At 40.2% G+C, this 20,906-nt stretch overlaps 1 protein-coding gene across 50 annotated transcripts in view; it reads right to left on the minus strand.

Annotated features, from left to right (window-relative positions):
* SCAPER (S-phase cyclin A associated protein in the ER) overlaps positions 1 to 20,906 on the minus strand; it is a 521,170-nt gene that overhangs the window by 38,502 nt on the left and 461,762 nt on the right. For all 50 annotated transcript variants that reach the window (XR_011526452.1, XR_011526476.1, XR_011526453.1 and 47 more), the window contains 2 exons: positions 20,248 to 20,403; positions 2,803 to 3,040 (listed from right to left, as the gene is read on the minus strand). Coding sequence is in view for 47 of the 50 variants with exons in the window: in XM_070573827.1 (XP_070429928.1) it covers positions 2,803 to 3,040; positions 20,248 to 20,403 (394 nt within the window). In the remaining 3 variants the exon portion in view is untranslated. The remainder of the gene's footprint in view (positions 1 to 2,802; positions 3,041 to 20,247; positions 20,404 to 20,906) is intronic.

A 20,906-nucleotide genomic window follows, 5' to 3' on the forward strand; every position in this document is an offset into this window, starting at 1 on the left:
CCAGCTGTGGTCCTCCCCCAGCCGGCCCCGTCACTGCACCACTCTCCTGGCAGACATGGGACAGGAGCGTGGGACAGGAGTGCAGGGCTGGAGCACTGGGCAGGAATGGGGCGCCTCTCCCCAGCTGTGCCCCTCCTCCAGCTGGCCTGTCTCTCTCACTATGACACTCTCCTGGCGAATGTAGGGCTGGAGTGGGTTATGCCAGGTGGGAATGGACTGCCTCTCTCCAGCCGTGCCCCTTTCCTAGCCGGCCCCTCTCTAACTGTACCACTCTCCTGGTGAGCATGGGGCTGAAGCATGGGGCTGGAGCGCTGGGTGGGAATGCAGCGTCTCTCCTCAGCTGCTCACCTCCCCTAGTTGGCCCCTCTCTCTCTGCGGAGCTCCTGCCGAGCAGCTTCACCTCCTTCCAGAGGATCCAGCCTTACCACCACCTTCAGAAGTATGGCTGCATGGGTCTCCCAGACATCTCCTGTGTCATGTGGGTGTCTTCTGTTGGTGTTTGAATGTCCTTTTGCTTGTATTTTAGAAGGGAGAGTCCAAGGGAAGAGCTCATTCCACCACGATGCTGATGTCACTCCCCAGTTTGTTTGTTTTTTAAATGCATAAAAGTAACTGAAACAATAAGGTCATCATAGGTAGATGTATTAAAGGCCTCAATGCTAGAAATTCTGGGCATTCGGATCCCCACACATGCTGATGAGGAGTAAGAGAAAAACATGTACAGGACCCTGGGCACCATAAGGATGGCAGCCAGGAGGAAGGTCCTTGTAGGCTTTCCTAGCCCACGCACTGGTTAAGGGTAAAAGAGTACCTGGGAACAACATCTGAGAAGAGAATGAGAAACAGTGATGGCAAAATTGACTAAAATAAAATAAGACAGGAAAGGCAGAACAGAGACAAAAAAAGAAGAAAAAACAGGAAGGAAAGAATTAAGAGAAATAGGAGTTGCTGAAAAACAAAGAAGAAAGAAGGAAAGGTACTGGAGAACTGTTAAGAACCAGCTAAGAAAGAACATTCCACTTGGGAGGCAGGGCATTTGATTCTAAGAATCGCTTGAACACTTCTGAGTCACCCTGGTGTTTTTCCTGCTGTTTTTGGCAAAAGTGGCTCAAGTAGGGGATACATTTCAGGCTGGATATGGCAAAGAGCTGGAGAGAAAAAAATCTTGGTTTTTATCTTAGTTTGGCATAAAGGGCTCCAGAGATAAGCTTTTGATTTTTCTAACATTATTGGCCATTGTGCCTAAAGGCCACTAGGGAGCAGGGCTGGTTGGAGTTTAGTGGTGCTCCTTTGGAGTGAGGCTGCACAGGACAAGAGCTCACAGGAGGGGTGGGTGGAGAGCAGCGACCTGGGGCTCCCTGACACTCAGAGTAACTGATGGAATGGCTGACTTAATATAGATGCTTGTTTATGATGTGGAGTACTCCACAGCAGTACAAATCCGGGTCAGAAGACCCATGAAACTAGAAGCTAAGAGACAGTGTTTAGATATTTGCTATTCATAATCCCTGGTAACAAGGAAATCATTCTAGCTGGGCCTAGCTGATGGGTAGAAGACTGGTCTCCATATTCTGAGGACATAAAATTAGCATCTCCTGATTTCCAAGCTGTTTCCCGATGGAACACAATGGGCTTGGGTCTTCATGAAGTAGAGATGCTATGTTTAACGCAGAGGCAAGAACTACTGACATTTTCTGAAGCAGCTATCTCCTATTTTAGGTGGCTTTAAACTCTCAAAAGTTTACATACTGTATAGTTACCACCTAAGGCTAGTTCAATTGCTTTGGAAACTGAAAAGCATTTTCTCTAAGAAAGAGCTTTCTGTTCTTGTCATGGATAAACTAACCCTAGTTGAAAGATATTGAATTCAATGATACAACTTACTCACTAATTTCCTATTGTGAACAGAATGACAGGAAGACAAGAATTGCACATTTGTCATCAGCTACAAAACAGGAGCATTTCTTCCATCTCAGAATAGCCAAAGACCACCATTTTCATACATTTGTATCTCTCTAACCCTTTTCACTCTGAGCAAAGCAATTCATCTAAATTATGGGTTCATTATATGCCAAGTTTGTTCCTTTTTTAATGAAATCACTTGACAGTTAATAAACTGAAAGAGAAAGTCTACTCCTTGGGGCTTTCTCTGTTCCAAAGGTTCAGTGTTTTTGAAAATTAAATTTCCTACTTGAAAAAAATCTGTTTCTAAGCTGACAATCTGGTGTTACAGCATAAAGCAATTTTTCTTTCCTTAGCTATAAAAACTTAATTTATAGGGGTTTGCACATTTAACATGCACTTTACACTGGACACAAATCAGTTAAATCATCCATAGAAAGTCATATCATTCAAAACAATTTATCTAATGTTGGTTCTGTTTATACACGAAACCATTACTTTCCTTAATATTTAAAAGTTGATGGGATGATAACGCCTTTCTCTAAAGAATCAAGACAGAAGGTTTATAAGCAACAGAGTGGCATAGACTTTGGAGTTAGAGAATCATGGGTACCAGTCCTGGCTCAACCTTGGGCAAATTATTTAACTGCCAGCATTTCCATCTGTAAAATGCATATAACAATATCTTGCAGGGATTGTCATGAGAATAAATGATAAAGCATATGTAGTGCATCTAATACAGTTCCCAGAAGATAGTAGCTTAAAAACTGGTATGTATTATAATTTCCTTTATTGCAGTTTATTCCTTATGCCCCAATGCAGGAGAAGAATCTCACATCATATCTACACTAAACATTAACTCTCGGTTGGTTAACACTAACCCTAACCGATGCTTGGTACCTGAAAAGCAGGCAGATCAAGAGCTGCAAAGCTGTTGAAGAAACGTAAACTCTGAACGGCCACTTGGATTGTGTTCTGAGCGTAACTCTCCTTGGGACTGGCAGTGCTGGGGTCCGAGACGGTGCCGTGGAAGAGGACACAATAGAGCATGTGCAGAACTCCAGCCATGTCTGTGGCCTGAAGAGCAGCTGTCAGTCCTGTGGGATCCTGGCGATTATTGTCAAATATGCTGTATGACCTGACAAAGAAACATGCAATTCTTTAAGAGAAATCTACTTAAAGGATGTTAGCATTTTTATAGGTCAAATGGAACAAGACAAGCAGACCATTAAAAGCAAATCATCTGAGTTGTGTAATAACGTAAGAAGAAACCTCAAGGAATAAATGCAGCCCTCCGCCACACAAGTGCACTGTGGCTTGTCCTTTTCTCCCCTTGAGAGACAAGGCTGCTGCAGCAGTGCCAAATGAGCCCTTTGCAGCCTAGGTCGCCCTGCTCTGCTTAGATTGTAGGTCTGGGCAAACTAGACAGAGTCCACAGACTCAGAGATCAAAAACACCATAGCTTCCTTTCTAGATACATAAAGGAAATCTCAGGGGAGGCAGCTACCAGGAAAGCATGAGGCCTCAAAAACCTAGTAGTGTGTTGGTGTACTGTGGCAGAGAGACACTTTCACTGCTTTAGAAGGCACAGTTCCAACAAGGAGTAGTGGCAGGACAGGTTGTGGTGCCAGATTTCCCAGAACAAGCAAGTACTGGATTAGCTTCATACAAATCACCACGAAGTCAGCTTAGCAACTGTGGCAGGCGGTGCTATGGATGAGCAAGAAGCAATGGCAGTGGCAAAAGAATTCCTAAAATCAATAGTAAAGTCAGCAAGGGTTTGCTAAATCCACTTCACTCCTGAACTCACGTATACATGAAGCATCTAGTGATCAAGAGGCTGCAGTTTTAGTAAATGTGGCTGCCAAGCATTCATTCACCCTTTGTCCCTAGAAGCTGCACCCAGACTTCTCTCTGAGGAACCACACTCCCTTTCTCATGGCCAGAGTACCTCAGCTGGGGCCTCCTCCCTATGTACTCTGGCTCAAGGGTGTGCAGGCCTAAGGTAAGCTTACATTTTATTTCTCTGGCTATTCAGCATGGTTCAGGGATGGTACATGTCACAGTCAGAGCTAATGGAATGGAGGGAGATTCTTTTGCTGAAATACTTAGAAAGAAGCCTTCACTTTTTCTCCACTGGGTTTGAATCTGAGAAGATGTAAGGTCTACAGCTGCTGTAGCCACTTGCTCTAACCACTAGACAATCCTCAGGTCTCAGAGCTGTTCCAAGTGGGCCAGTAGCCCTCCTTCACGGGACACAGCTCTTTCTCAGGAAGGGAAGTTACAAGTCCTCGCTTAGTGTCTTCCTTTAATTTAGTATGATCTGCACAATACTGAGCAGCAGTGTCTTTTATGTTTCTGGCATGGGATGATATCCTTCCCTATTTTTAACACTAATACAAGTTTTCTCCTTTTTTTCGTTTGTTGTTGTCGTTCCTTTCAGCTGGAATCTGGAATAAGAGAGAGGTATTAAAAGATCTATGCTTATCTCATTAACTTGCCTAGAAGCACTCAAAAAACACCACTAATTAAATAAGAATTTGGAAGTGCTAGCTGGCAAGTTTCTAGCGTCTTGTCTAGTTTTCTAATTCATAACTTATTTTTTCCAAAGGGATTATTTTATTCATTTAAATTGCTAGTTGTATCAATATAGAATTTTATTCATAACCATGGTAAGTGTTTATCTCCTGAATGTGCACTATTTCTCATATTGCTAAGAATGCGAGATGACATTGTATACCTTATTCTCTTCTCAAGAAAGCAGCTCTCTTATGAAATACTGTCATCTCATTTATATGGCAGGATCTGCTAAGTACATTCACATTTGCACCACATCTCATTCTTAGTTTTTCATAATTGGTAGAGAAGGTTTTGTTCTCCTCATTGCACACATGAAGCAACTGAGACCTAGAGAGATTAGATGAGATGTTTTAGGCCATATAAATTTGTCAGTGGCAAAGGCAGGGGTACCGCCAAGGACTTCTGACTCTTTAAGGGCAGTGCTTTGTCCAAGGACCAAAACATCCAGGCAAACAGGAATTGGTCTCTTTTCTCTCCATGCTTTCTCTTAAGTCAAATTTTGGGATTAACTGAACTCTGTTAAACAAAGTACAAAGAGACTATAACGTAATCTCGTATCCTCATGGATAGACACTTTTTTGTGTCATGGCACTCAATAAAAGCAAAAAGTTAAGATATGATATTTATTTGCTCATAGGTGCATCTGAACCTTTATACAAACTCTGTTAGCTAATGTCAGTTGGCCCTTCCTTCCTTCCTTCCATTATAGCCATAAGAGTTAGAGGTCAGGCTCTGACTAGAGACGTGAGTGCAGATTAATGTGTCTGAGTTTATTATATAGGTTCCAAAAAGAGGTCTGTGTTTGTTTAACACTGACTGCCTTTCAGAACCACTGACAAGTCAGAAGACATTTCTCCCTAAAGCTAATTTCTAATAGGCTTGCAGAACCTTGGGGATGAGTGACATCATTGCTGGTGATAACAGTTTTACTGCTTTGTGATTCAGAATGCTGACTTCACCCACTACTGCCTGTGTTGTTTTTAAACTGATTATCAGCATATTCAAATATAGATATTCAGGAATATAGCTTTATCATTTAAAACACTTTATAATACTTAACCTTTCTACGCATTTATTAAATGACATGAACTCACTGCAATTAATATTACTCAAAAGAATAAATGCAAAAAAAGAAAAAGTAAGTGAAAGCAAAATAGTTCCTCCTTTCTCTACCCCACTCCACTATTTAGGAAAATAATAATCATAGATTACAAAACAACACATTCCAGGGTCTTTTGAAATATTCTCCTGATGAAATAAAAATCTTGATTCAGAAAAATCAATTAAATAAGCATTCAAGAACTCAGATGTGGAAATAATTCAAAATGTATATAATATTGCTTCATGGAAAAGAAGTGAGCCCATAGAGTATATGGGGCGGAGGGGTGGGGAGAGGGCTTGTCTGCTGCATTTGGCTTCCACAGGACTAATGCAGACCTGAAGCGGACTTTACAAAATGTTTACTTTTGATTTAGTCTGAAATACAGATAATTTGTCCATGAACAGGCTACCAGCTCCTGTTGGCTTTAACTGTCAGTTATAATCATTTTAAGTCTAAGTGTTTATAATAAAAAAGTAAAAGGCCTTATTCATATCAGGCATGGGTTATAGCTTTCTTCTAAAAATACACAGAAGATATGAAAAATCATATCTGAAATTTTGTATATAACACTCTGAGATCTTTGCAATTTTACCAGATTTTAAAGTGTTTTTGTTTGGTTTCTAGGACTAGAGATCTTAGTTTTATATTCATTTCTGTCCATTAAAAGTTAGATTCAATTAGGAAAAACTATAACTGGGCCATCAATACTCCTGCACAGTATCTGAAAACCCTACTTTGCCTTAAAGGAGAGTATAACTGGGCAAAAAAAGAGCAATGATTTGTGTAAGCCCTTCCATCTTTGCTATTTTAGACCACTTATGTACCAGTCCTTAGTTGGCCCAAAAAAGCAGCTGCGACAGTTCCAGACCCTGCAGCCCCATTTCACCTGTTTTTTCTTGGCTTGTTTGCTCTTGTCTCCCTGGTCCCCAGATTTCTGGCTTGGTAACATCCACTCTCATCTTCTTTAAGTGATGGTGATCTTCTAGACTGCTCTCCTAGCTTCTTGGATTTGGTTTTGTTCACTCTTTTAGTTCTGGAATCCCTAAGGCATCTTGTGAGAACCTCCCATTTTAGCCCCAGAACCCAGAGAACTCCACTCAAAGGTCTAGTGTTGGGAGTGAGTGGGATTAAATTATTATCTTTCCCAGTGATGGATGTGAACTTCACTGTTCAAGGAGAAGTAAATTATTTCTTAGAGGTATTCCAGCTGTGGGCTCTTACGTACTGGGATATTCTGGGACAGCTGATCTGCATCCAGTCTTATCACTCATCAGGTTTTGTGGTGAGCACAGGGGCATGATGATCTGTCAGACACTCTCTGTTTAAAAAGCCAAAGTACCTGTGCTTCAGGAATACTGACCACCTGTGATGTGCAAAGTCAAGGAGGACCTGTCCTAGAGGAGGTTACAGTTTAATAGGGGCAGGTGAGTATATCATTTCCTATCGCTGCTGGAATAAATTATCACAAGCTAGTTGCTCAAAACAACACAAAATTATTCTCTTATAGTTGTGGGGGTCAGAAATCCAAAATAGGTTTTGCTAGGCTAAAATCAAGGTGTCACCAGAGCTGTGTTCCCTCTGGAGGCTGGGGAAAATTTGTTTCCTTGCCTTTTACAGCTTCTCAAGTATGATGGCATTTCTTGGTTTGTGGCCCCTTCCTCCATCTTCAAAGCCAGCAGTGTAGCATCTTCAAATCCCTCTCTAATGCTGACTTAGCTGCTCCCTTCTTTCACTTACAGGGACCTTTGTGATTACATTGGGCCCACCTGAATAATCCAGGATACTCTTCCCATCTCAAGATCCTTAATCATTTCTGCAAAATCTCTTTTGCCATGTCAGGTAACATGTTTATAGGTTCTGGGGATTAAGGTTTAGGTTATCTTTGTCAGGGGCATTATTCCCCCCCCCCACTTTTTTATTGTGGTAAAATACACATAATATAAAACTTACCATCTTAACTCTTTTTAAGTGTACAGTTCAGTGGTATTAAATATATTCATAAAGTTGTGTAATCATCACCAATCATGTCCATAACTCTTTTATCATGTAAAACTGAAACTCTATACTCATTAAACAATAATTCCTCATTCCTCCCTCCCCCTCAGCAACCACCATTCTACTTTGTCTCTATGATTTTGACTAAATACCTCATATAAGTGGAATCATCATACAGTATTTACTTTTTTGTGACTGATTTATTTCAATTAGCATAATGTCCTCAAGGTTCATCCATGTTGTAGAATGTGTCACAATTTCCTTCCTTTTTAAGGCTAAGTAATATTCCATTGTATGTATATACCACATTTTGTTTATCCATTCATCCACTAATGGACACTTGGGTTGTTTCTACAGTTTAGTTATTGTGAATAATGCTGATATGGGTGTGCAGATATGTCTTTGAAACTTTGTTTTCAATTCTTTTGGGTATACCCAGAAGTGGAATTGCTGGACCATATGGTAATTCTATTTTTCTTTTTTTGAGGAACTGCCATAATGTTTTCCACAGCAGTTGTACCATTTTACATTCCCACCGCCAATGCACAAGTATTCTGATTTCTCCAATTCTTCACCAACACTTGCTATTTTCTATTTTTTAAGTAGCAGTCATCCTAATGGGTGTGAAGTGGTATCTCGTTGTAGGTTTTTGCTTTTGTTTGCTGAGCTAACATCTGTGCCAATCTTCCTCTATCTTTTCTATGTGGGATGCTGCCACAGCATGGCTTGATGAGCTGTGTGTAGGTCCATGCTCAGGATCTGAACCCGCGAACCCTGGGCCATGGAAGCAGAGCATGTGAACTTAACCACTATGCCACTGGGCCAGCCCCTCTCATTGTGGTTTTGATTTGCATTTCCCCACGATCAATGATGTTGAGTATCTTTTCATGGGCTTATAGGCCATTTGTATATATTCTTTGGGGAAATACCTATTCAAGTCCTTTGCTCATGTTTTAATGGGGTTGTATTTTTGTTGTTATTTTAGATGATTTTCATAGTTTCTGGATATTAATCCCTTATCAGATGTATGATTTGCAAATATTTTCTCCCATTCTCTGGGTTGCTTCTCTTCTCTGTTGATATTACCTTTGGATGCACAAATTAAAAAAATTTTCATGCAGTCCAATTTGTCTACTTGTTTTTTACTGCCTGTGCCTAGTGTCATATCCAAGAAATCACTGCCAAATCCAATGTTGTGAAGCTTTTGCCCTATGTTTTCCTCTAAAATTTTAATAGTTTTAGGTTTTATATTTAGGTCTTTGATCCCTTTTGAGTTATGGTGTTAAGTAAGTGTCCGGCTTCATTCTTTTGCTTGTGGATATCCAGTTTCCCTAGCACCATTTGTTGAAGAGACTGTCCTTTCCGATTCAATGGTCTTGGCACCCTTGTCAAAAATCATTTGACCATATATGTGAGGGTTTATTTCTGGGCTCTCTATTCTATTCCATTGTTACATACATCTGTCTTTATGCCATTACCACACTATTTTGATTACTGTAGCTTTGTAGGAAGTTTTGAACCAGGAAGTGTTAGTCTTCCAGCTTTGTTCTTCTTTTTCAAGATTATTTTGGTTATTTGAGGTCTCTTGAAATTCCATATGAATTTTACGATGGGTTTTTCTATTTCTGCAAAAAAAGTCCTTGGAATTTTGATAAGGATTGCAAGAAATCTATAGATTGCTTTGGGTAGTAATGACATCTTAACAATAATGTCTTCCAATCCATGAACATGCAGTGTGTTTCCACTTATTTATGCCTTTTTTTTTTTTTGAGGAAGATTAGCCCTGAGCTAACTGCTGCCAATCCTCCTCTTTTCACTGAGGAAGACTGGCCCTGAGCTAACATCCGTGCCCATCTTCCTCTACTTTACCTGTGGGATGCCCACCACAGCATGGCGTGCCAAGAGGTGCCATGTCCGCACCCGGGATCCAAACTGACAAATCCCGGGCCACTGAATTGGAATGTGCGCACTTAACCTTTGTGCCCCTGGGCTGGCCCTTATGCCTTCTTTCGTTTCTTTAGGCAATGTTTTGTACTTTTCATTGTACATGTAACTTCACCTTCTTGGTGAGGTTAATTCCTAAGTAATTTTATTCTTTTTGATGCTATTGTAAATGGAATTGTTTTCATAATTTCCTTTTCAGACTATTCATTGTTAATGTATAGAAATGCAACTGATTTTTGTGAGTTAACTTTGTATTCTGTTACTTTGTTGAATTCATTTATTAGTTTTAACAGTTTTTTTGTGGAATCTTTAGGGTTTTCTACATACAGGCATACTTCAGAGATATTTTGGGTTTGGCTCCAGACCACTGCAATAAAGCAAATATTGCAGTAAAGTGAGTCACATAAATTTTTTGGTTTCCCAGTGCATATAAAAGTTATGTTTACACTATACTGTAGTCTAGTAAGCATGCAATTGCAAAATGTCTTAAAAAAAAGTACAGACTTTAATTAAAAAATACACTAGGCCTGATGGCCTAGTGGTTAAAATTTGGCACACTCTGCTTCAGTGGCCTGGGTCTGGTTCCTGAGCACGGAACGACACCACTTGTCTGGCAGTAGCCATGCGTGGCGGCAGCTCATATAGAAGAACTAGAAGGACTTACAACTAGAACATACAACTATTACTGGGGCTTTGGGAAGGGAAAAAAAAAAAAGAGAGAGAGGAAGATTGGCAACAGATGTTAGCTCAGGATGAACCCTCCCCAGTAGAATATATATACTTTATTGCTAAGAAATGCTAACCATCTTCTGAGCCTTCAGAAAGTCATAATCTTTTTGCTGATGGAGAGTCTTGGAAAAAATGCAATATCTGTGAAGAGCAACAAAGCAAAGTGCAATTAAACAAGGTATGCCTGTATAAGATCCCATCATCTGTGAACAGAGATAATTTTACTTCTCCCTTTCCAATTTAGATGACTTTCATTTCTTTTTCTTGACTAATTGCTTTGGCTATAACTTCCAGTAATGTTGAATAGAAGTGGTGGAAGTGGGCATCCTTTCCTTGTTCTTGAGAGCAAAAGCTTTCATTCTTTCACCATTGAGCATGATACTCCCTGTGGGTTTTTCAGATATGGCTTTTATTATGTGGAGGTAATTTCCTTCTATTCCTAGTTTGTTGAGTGTTTTTATCATGAAAGGGTGTTGAATTCTGTCAAATACTTTTTCTGTATTGAGATGATCATGTGTTTTTTTCTTTCATTCTGTTACTGTGACCTAATATACTGATTGATGTTCATATACTGAATCATTCTTGCATTCCAGGAATAAATCCCACTTGATTATGGGGTATAATCCTTTTAGTATGCTGTTGAATTCAGTCTGCTAGTATTTTGCTGAGGATTTTTACATCATTGTTCATAAGGGATATTGGTCTGTAATCTTCTCTCTTGTAGTGTCTTTGGCTTTGATATCAGGGTAATGATGGCCTCAGAACCAGTTAGGAAGTGTTGTCTCTTCTTCAATTGTTTGGAAAGGTTTGAGAAGGACTGGTGTTAGTTCTTCTTTAAACTTTGGTAGAATTCACCACCGAAGCCATTAGGTCCAGTGCTTTTCTTTGTTTGAAGATTTTAAATTACTGATTCAATCTCCTCACTGCATGTAGTACTCTAGAAGTGCTACTGTAATTACTACTTCTAGAGTAGTGTACTGTGGTGGAACAGGACTAAATCTTTCTGGTTGTGTACATTGTACTCCTGTCACTTCAGTCAAAATTGAAGTGTATTCATTGGGAATCAAGCAACACTGTTTCCTTACTTGAACTGGTAGGCAGGTAATTTGCTAAGTCTTTTTCCTCCCTTATCGTTGAAAGTTATATTTCAGATCCCTGTCACTCACTTTCTTCCCATCCTAAACATATGCAGTTAGTTCTTATAATCTAAAAATAGAATTTAACAGCCATTTCTATAAATTTCATCCTTTTTCAGTCCTCATTTAGGTCAATGGTACACACTGGTATCTGCTAACTCTGCCAATCAACAGCTATTTCCTGGGTTCTTATTTTGTTTCTAGCCTGACGCTAGGTACCTGAGAGGGAGCTGCTAGAATATTTAGTCTCTTTCCTTAGAGAATCTTTTCATTTGAAGACATAAAACATATACACAGGACAAGGGAACCAGTAAACTAGGAGTAGACAAATATCAAGTAAGAGGTATAAATGGCAGGTGCCATCTCATATTCCTGAGGCAAGCACCCCTTTGATTGAATTGGAAAGGACTGGATTGGGATTCTGGGTGACAGAACTTAATAGATAACTATGGTTTTGTCTCTTAAAATCTGATCAGATGGCTAGAATCATGAGTAGAATAAAATAGGAGGAAGAGCCATGTTTTGATGAAAGCCAATTAGCTTAGAATCTAACATATTAAATACAAGTTTCTGGTAGAAGTTGCTAGTAGGAATTCGAAGAAGAAATATCTATCAGGGCCTTGTTATGAATGTAGTTTCTGCCTTAATTTTACTTACTCCTAAGCCTTGACTTACTTTTTCCTACATATTTTCTTTTTTTCTAATGTTTTCATCTTTTTAAAAATAAAAAACGTATATACTCTGTAAGCCATCTCAAATCTTTTTGGAACCAAGTTGGGTATAATAAATATATATTAAAAATAGCACCTTAGGCAACAGGTCAGGGTGACAGAGGTGTTAGTCTTCATTTGCCCATACCCTGTTCAATCCTGTGAGGGAAGAATAATCAAATTCACTTTTATAATGTGAGGAAACAGGCTTTCAGAAGCTAAGGAATCTGCCCACTGGTCACAGAACTAGGAGAGGAGAAATGGCATCCACATTTTTCTGACTCCTAAATCTGTGCTTTTCAACACAACACTACACAGGGTTTTCCTCTTGAGATCCTGCCCCTCAAAGTCGTAGAACCAGTGAGAATCCAACTGCAAGTGTATCCTGGACATACTCTGTTGCCCTAAGGCTGGTGAGCCTGCACCTGTACTGACAGTCTTCCTTCATTATACCCTATCCCCTCTGGGAGTAGTAAGTCAGTGAAGCTGCCCCTAAACTTTGGCACTGCGGGCTAGGGCTCAGACAGCTCCCTTTCTCTGGCATAGTGCCTAGCACAGAGTGGACACACAATTGGAACTGTAGCAATGAAGTGGTTGTCTTTCTGTCCCTGTAAGTCAACTAATGCTTTATTACCACCTGGGATGAATCTTTTAAAAAAATTATTTTATTGAGGTCATAATAATTTATAACTTTGTGTATATATCAGTTTCTGTATAAACTACATTGTGCTCGCCACCAATAACCTATGTTTTGTGTGTGTGTGAGGAAGACAGGCCCTGAGCTAACATCTTTTGCCAGTCTTCCTCTTTTTGCTTGAGGAAGATTGTCCCTGAGCTAACATCTGTGCCAATCTTCCTCTATTTTGTATGTAGGACGCTGCCACAGCATGGCTTGATGAGCCGTGTATAGGTCCATGCCCAGGATCTGAACCTGTGAACCCTAGGCCACCGAAGTGGAGCACATGAACTTAACCTACAACACTGGGCTGGCCCCCCCAATAGTCTAGTTTCTATCCGTCACCAGACATATGTGCCCCTTTACTCCTTTTGCCTACCCTTCTACCCCCTTCTCCTCTGTAACCACTAACCTGTTCTCTTTATCCATGTTCCACATTAGGAGGAATCTTTCAGGAATCTCATTACTAGCATTTGCCCAGTTGTGAATATAGAGACAACCCAGAGGTTCCTGCTCCTGTATGCTCTCACTTCCCAGACCTGAAGGATGCAGATGGTCATCCTTCCTTATCAGCCTAGAGGCTGGTATGCTCCTTTGGCAGGATTGCTGGGAGATAACTTATGAGGAGCACTTACCCTGGGCACATAAAAGGTGCTCAACAAGTGTCACTTCCTTTTGTTCCACTTGCTTAGCCCTATTTCATTTAGTTCATTCCCTATCTCCCAATACCAGCAAGTCTGCTGTCCAAGGACAGTGGCTAATGACAAGAAAAGATTTGAGAGCCAACAGAGATGATGCCAAGAGACAGGATGACAGTATCAAATATGAGACTGCAGAGAAAATAAAAGACAGATAACAGGATATTGGGAACACATTTATGTTTAGGGTAGGTTGGAATGTGGCAGATTTTATTTTTCAAACATAACCATAGCAATATTTCTGTCCAATGTACTCTTCTAGAACCTTTATATTTCCCATGAAGAGGTAAAGTCTATTTCTCCTCCCTTTAAAGCTGGGTGGGATTTTGTGATTGCCTTAACAAACAGAATTCAGTGGAAGTGATGCCGCATGACTTCTGAGGCTAGGTCATAGAAGGTGATATGGTCTCCACCTGGCTCTCTTACTTGTCGGGATGTTCCTTCTTGGAGCCTGCCATCAAGCTATCAAGAAGCCCAAATCAGCCTCAGTAGAGAGACCACATGGAAAGGTCCCCAGCTAACAGTGAGCATGAACCACAGACATGTGTCAACAAGCACTCAGATGATTCCAACCTCCAGCCTCAAGTCTTTCAACTGAGGCCCAGACACTGTGGAACAAAGATAAGCCATTCTCTCTGTTTCTTGACAGAATTCCTGACACACAGAATCTGAGAGATTAACAGATTGTTTTTTTACATCACTAAGTTTTGGGGTAATTTGTTACATCATCATAGTAACTGGAACAAGGAGAAGAAAAGCAAAGGAGACTCTATGGTAGGATGAGACCAGTGAAGTTCAGGGAGAAGAGTCAAGTCAGAATAGTCTGTATGCTGCCAAGGAGCAAGTAGGATGAGGTAACAGTAGGGAGACAGATTAGAGTTTGGTATAAAGAGAGACTTTTCAGGCAATAAAACTGATTAATGACAGAATAGGCTCCCTTAGTAAGTAATGAGTTCCCTGTCAATGGAGATATTCAAATACAGGCTGGATTAGGTTACTGAAAAGATCAAAACCTGAATGGAAGACTGGATTAAGGTGACTGTAAGGTTCCTTCCAGTCAACAGACTGTGACAGCATATTAGATCTGGGGTAAAAGGAAGAGAGATGGAATAGAGATGATGATGTTTAGAGCCTGACGCCTGGAAGACCGGTGATACCATACACAAAAAGAGAGACTATGAGAGGATTTAAAAAATTCTTCTTTTCCATTCCTTTTCTCTCTTGCCAAGATGACTGTTAATGATTCTTTCTACTTTCTACCTCCCCTCTAGTACATTCTTCACATGATACCTGATTAATGTGCCCAAAATATGGTTCTCAGTATGTCACTTCCCTGATCAAAGGCTTTTAATGACACCACTACCACCATCACATCTCAGCAAATCATTTACGTGGTTCACATAGTAATTTTACATTTATGATCTCATTTGACCCTCATAACAATCTGGGGGGTACTAAAATCACCACTACATACATCTCAAAATCCAGTGCAAGTACTCTATATATTCTTCATATTTTCTTGGTCTACCTTTTTCTCAACTCTAAATGTTCCAACTCTTCCTATCCTTCAAGGCCCATGTTATGTTTCAGTTGCTCTAGAAAACAGCTAATTCCTACAAATAAGAGTGATCTTTCCCTCCTATGAGCTTCATTGATGATGATGTGATAATAGTAACCAATATTTAGTAAGCATTTACTATGTACCAAGCAGTCTGCTAAGTGCTTTTTGTGTCTTATCTTCTCTCCTCTGTATCACTCTCCGGCTTACACCATGGATATTTGTATATGCATCTTCTTTCCTCTATTAGCTTACAAGTCCTTGACAACACAATTGATGTCTGAGTCATTTCTGCTTTCTCCCAAGCCTAGCACAGGGCCCAGCACAGAACAAGTGCTACATAAATATTTGTTTAATGAATGAAGGAATAATTCACGCAGGCAGAGTTAAAGTTTACCTTTGCTTGAACAAATGGTTTTCAAGCATCCTTAAACAGTTGAGAAGCACTCATTTATATCCACGTAATTAATGGGCTAAATTACAAATCATTCTTATCTTTTTAGGACACAGGTTTTCAGGGATCTTGGCCAGTACTCATTTTGTTAGTACAGTTTATGGATATGAAAATGAAAACCACAAATACATATAATAACACAGTTCTTTCTGTGTAAAAATATTCTAAAATTCAGAATAGTCATCTTCAGCCAATCATAATTAGCTAGGTTTTACAAGCTCCTCTCTTTTTTCTGTGCATTCATAAGAATTGTAAATTCTTTTACTGTGGACCCACTGCTTCCTGGCCCTCTTGCTATAGTGCCTAGTACAATTATGAATCTGGTAAATGATTGCTGATTAAGTGAAAGGCCTGTGTTGGTTGCAATTTATAATCACTCATTACTGTTTTGATCCTATTAGTTCAGCTAAGAAACCAGCACCTTAAGAGGGCCTCAGTGAGCCACAGCCAATTATGGCAGTTGAGTTGTTGCCCTGAGATCTGAAAACTATCCTTTTCTTTTTACTTCTTGTAGTACCAAGAATAGAAAACTGGTAGCAGTAAAGGCCAAAAAAATAGGCATTTCTGAAAGTCCTATTACACTTTGTTGAATTTGGTTTGTGATTAAGAATTATAGTCTGTGAACAATTCCCTTATTAAAATTCTGGAGTAATCCTAACATAAAATTAATCCTTTCACCAGAGATTACAATTTCAATTTTTACTTAAAGAAATGCAAGTTAATTGTTCAAAACCAAGCCTGGTACAAAAATCATCAGTTAGTGCTTTTGTCCCCAACGTGGAAGCTAAGATTAACAACAAAAATTCTGACACCCAAATTGTCTTTCAGAAAACCTAGGTAAAAATTAGAAGATTAAAGGCACAATAGGAGAGTATCTCAAAGGCAGACCGGCTGTAATCACCATCACAAAGGCCAGGCCACTGGCAGCCTGCAAAGTGTTTACTCAAAGCCCTGTGCTATCAATTAGTGTACTTAATTATCTCAGGGTCTGCCAGCTCACAAGAGGCAATTTTTGAAGGCCTCTCTGGCCTCTTTGTCTTTTATTCCTGCTGGTCACAAAAGGGCTTTGAGGACAAGTCTTCCTGACTCTCTGGCTCTGGCTGGCTTCTCCTGGTAGCCCAAACAGGCATTATGTGAATTACTCCAATATAACAATAACCACACTACCTTTCTCCCCAGACACAGATGTGACCTTGCACAGAAACTCTATTTAACACATGTAACAAAGTGCTTTCAACAGGTCATTGTAGTTTATAGTTTAGAAATAGAATTTCCACAAAGAAATGGGAAGTAGTATGAAATGGTCTGTAAATATTAGAGGTAAACTAAATCTGAAGAGGTAGAAAAAACTGTCTGTATTCTTGTGGTTTGGTGGTTTTCAGGAAATGCTGGAAGACTGAAGAATGCAAAGAAGAACAGCAATCAGGGGTCACTTTTCCTCATTTCTTTCAGAGAAGCAGCTAAGATACTGCTAATTCTGATACTGGTAAGAATTTCCTAGGTAAATTAAGCCAGGAAACCACCTCAACATTTTTTTCTAGAATAATCTGCCTTTATAGGAAGGCCTACTAACAGAAATTTGCTGAGCAACTGAGGTTGGAGAAGAAAATTATATTGGGAAAAAATGGATTAAGAATTCTTAAAAACCACCATAAGTTAATCATTGATTTATTTAAAATCCAACTGTATATGTACATGGAAACAATTATACTTCATTTTATATATATACACACTATGGTTTTTAATATATATATAGACTTTGGTCTACTTGGATAACCCTTAGGCATGTATAGGACCAAACTCACATTTCCTCTATGGAAAACTGCTTATATTCCCTAATTTGGAGACTATACCATCTACCACTCAAAAATTTCAAGTCAGAAACCTGGGAGTCATTCTAGATTCCTCCCATCCTTTTACCTCCTTGTCACCAAACTCTATGCCATCTCCCTTACATTTACTCTGTCTCCTCTTAATGTATTTGCTCCTCTCTATTTCCCTTGTCCCCATAGACGTCCAACATTTCTTACTTAGAAGATGCAAGAGCCTCTCTACTATTTTTTCTGCCTCTAGGCTCACGCCATTCCAGTCACTTCTCCACTTTCCAGGAGTGATTACTCTGTGACAGAAATCTGATCCTGTTACTCTCTCTTAAACAATTTTCACGGCTTTCCACAACTCTAGTGTAACACATCAAACTCTTGTCTCCCTTTCTGCCTTCCAAGAGCTAACACTTATGGAGCTCCTTTAATACGTCATCTCCTGCCACTCCTCACAGTCACCCTATTGTACAGCTACATCAAACTGAACATGAGACAATGTCTTGTATATCCATATCTCTTGGTTTGGGGTTACCCTCAAAGCAGACTCTGAAATAACGATACAGGTGCAAGTAGTTTATTTGTGAAGAAGTGGAGAAGGGAAAGGGGGAAGGGAGAAAAGCCAATCAAGGATGTATTAATGAATTAATTACTAGTGGGTTCTCTCTGAGAGACTGTACAGAACACATTTCAGGATTGTCCCACAGAGGGTTAGCAGAGCTGGGATATTATCCACTCATTTTTTGTTGGAGGGTCACTCCTGGGGGTGTTAACTCTTCTGCACTTCTAACAAACAGCTACTTGTCCAGAGAATATCCTCAGGCAGAGAAATACAGGAAGTAGTTGGCAGGTGGGCCAAAGGCACCAATAATATCTGCTATATCATACAGTGCACATATTATGCCCTTTTTCTCAACTGTATTCATCCCTCCACTTGTCGTCCTGGATCCTTTAAGATTTAGTCCATTGAAGCCCTTCTTGACCTCCTCTGGGACTGCTTTACTTCCTTCTCTGTGCACATGCTCTTCTGCTGCAGCTATTAGGATAGTTATTAGTTTACAAGCCTGACTCCACACCAGACTCTGGGTTCCCTGAGGGCAGGATCTTTAGTACTTAGTGTTGTGTCTGGCATAGCGCAGATGCTCACTCAATGTCTGCTGGACAAGGACATGACTGTGTGTGTTAAAGAGAAGAAGATCCTGTTTTCTATATACGTAATTGAGAAAATCTTCAAAAAAATTAAACATATGCTCCCACATTTTGAATAATAGAAAGTCAAGCATGTAGGAGGGAGCACCAAGGTAAGAATCTTGGGTTCTAATTCAAGTTAGTTTGGCTCAGTTGCCTTCCCTATAAAAATGAGTGGCTGTGAATGACCTTTAAGTTTCTTTCAAGTTCTACAGATTTCAAGTGAGTGAATCTGTGTGTAAGTGAAAGCTGAAGCCCACAAACTGTATCACATATGGAAATGCTTATGTGTGTGATATTCATCTGGATTCAGGGAAAGAGTACAGGTGACAAAGACTTGAGATGCTGGCAGGTTTGTAATGCTGTGTATACAAAAGAGCCAGTGTCAGAAGGGGTCTCCTAGGTGAGAGGATACCTCCCAGGGAGTGGCCTGGCTACTGTACAGGAAATAGCTGGGCAGCATAGCCATCTCCAAGCTGGCAGGTGCCAATGACCCGGATGGAGCCCTGCTACTTCTGCCAATCTCTTTGCAGAGTGGTACCACCCAATGTTAATTAGTTCACAGACCTACAAACAGCTACTTCCTTAGTTCTCACCTAATCCCTCGAAGGTAGGCTCTGTCTGCATTTCTAGAAGGAAGAGACTAATTGGAACACGGAATACAGGCCATACTTAGCTTCCTTGACACTCAGACAGTCTTAATCTTCCTAGAAACGTGACTGGGAGTGGAGGGATTGGGTACCAGTAAGAAAGAATAAATGGGTTTAGGGGTCCTACGCATAACAGACTAAAAACGTGTTGAGGAGGTTCCTTTTGGAAAACAAACTCTCTCCTTTAAAATATTCTGAATATAGTCACTGCATTCTATGTACGTTGCATATGGATGGATATTTCTTTAAGCAGCTAGGCTTGATAAGTTTCAAATAGTTTTCTTCTTGAAAAATCCCTAAAAAAATACATAATTTGTATGAAGTGCTATTTAGAATTTAATTGTAATAAAATTATTTTACTGAACATCCTCAATATGCCTGAGGGATATGTCATATTCCTAACAGAAACACTGAATCACTATAGCAAATTATTCTTATATGGTAGGAGGGGAGAGAAAAGAACACGAGGGTGGTTTACCCTGCCCCGCCTAGAAAACTGTTTTTGAGGATGGTCGACAGGGTGGGGTAGGGGGTCTAAAGAGCCAACCAGGCCAGTAGAGTCCCTAGCACATTGGCTATAATCATGTCCATGGGTCATGTGTGACTTCAGGGAGCTATTGTTTTTGGATGGCTCCCTTCCCTTATTCATGGAGGAACCTTAGAAGAAGAGACAAAGGGGAAAATAAACAAACCTAGGAGGCTGTAATTGGAAGATGGGAACATGATCAAGGGCACTGTGAGGCTGTGCTGTGTTGCGCCGAGGGCCCGGCTGACCGTCTTGACTTTATCACTGACTCAAGGAGAATCACTTGATTCCTCTGGATCTCAGTGGAGGAGGGAAGGGATGACCTCTAAGGTCTCTTCCAGCAATGATGTTTATGATACCAACAACAACAAAAAAGGCTCTGACAGGAGCATGTAGCCAGGGAAAATGAGAAATAGAAGACAAGTCTCAATATGGGAAGCCAGTAAGGACAGAGGTAGGACAAAGAGGAAAAGAGGCCAAGATGACCACCTATATCCCTATAAAATGACCCTAAGATGGGCAAAATTCAAGAGATGTTTCCATAGTTGAGTCCAGATCGACATCAAATAGAGGCCTTACCTTCTGGTGACAGCAAAGCACAGTGTGCACATTCCATCTAAGAGTCCTGCGGCATGCTGCAGAAATGTAGCCATCTTGGGGTTCTCATCCACTGGGCCTTGCACAGAGAGGAAGCAGCCACAAAGCTTCTCGATCAGACCTATGTTCACCACGTAGCTAGATGTAGGGAGAAATGTGTGTTATCAACCTGCATGGGCTGGCAACATCATCACCTTCAAAGATAAATCTTATAACACAAGCTTTGACCCCTCAAACAAGCAAACACAACACAAGTTTGAGTAAAGCATCTCAAATAACAATTTCCTTAGATTTAGTTCTGAATAATCAGCTATTTCTGTAAGTGATTCTCTTCTCTCTTTTGGTTATTCTGATGCTATTTTTCAAGAAAGATGAATGAAAATGATTATCTGATCATTCTTACTGGCCTAAAGAATCTGACAATAGTTGAAATGATTTATAATGACCTCTGCACTTTTGAAAAGCAGTACTTTTTAAAGTACTAGGGAACCAGGGCCAGCCTAGTGGTGCAGTGGTTAAGTTCGCATGCTCTGCTTCGGTGGCCTGGGGTTCATGGGTTTGGATCCTGGGCGCGGACCTAGCACTGCTCATTAGGCCACTCTGCAGTGGCATCACACATAAAACAGAGGAAGACTGGCAGA

Source organism: Equus przewalskii, chromosome 1 (assembly GCF_037783145.1).
Source record: "Equus przewalskii isolate Varuska chromosome 1, EquPr2, whole genome shotgun sequence".
In the NCBI taxonomy this organism is placed as follows: Eukaryota; Metazoa; Chordata; class Mammalia; order Perissodactyla; family Equidae; genus Equus; species Equus przewalskii.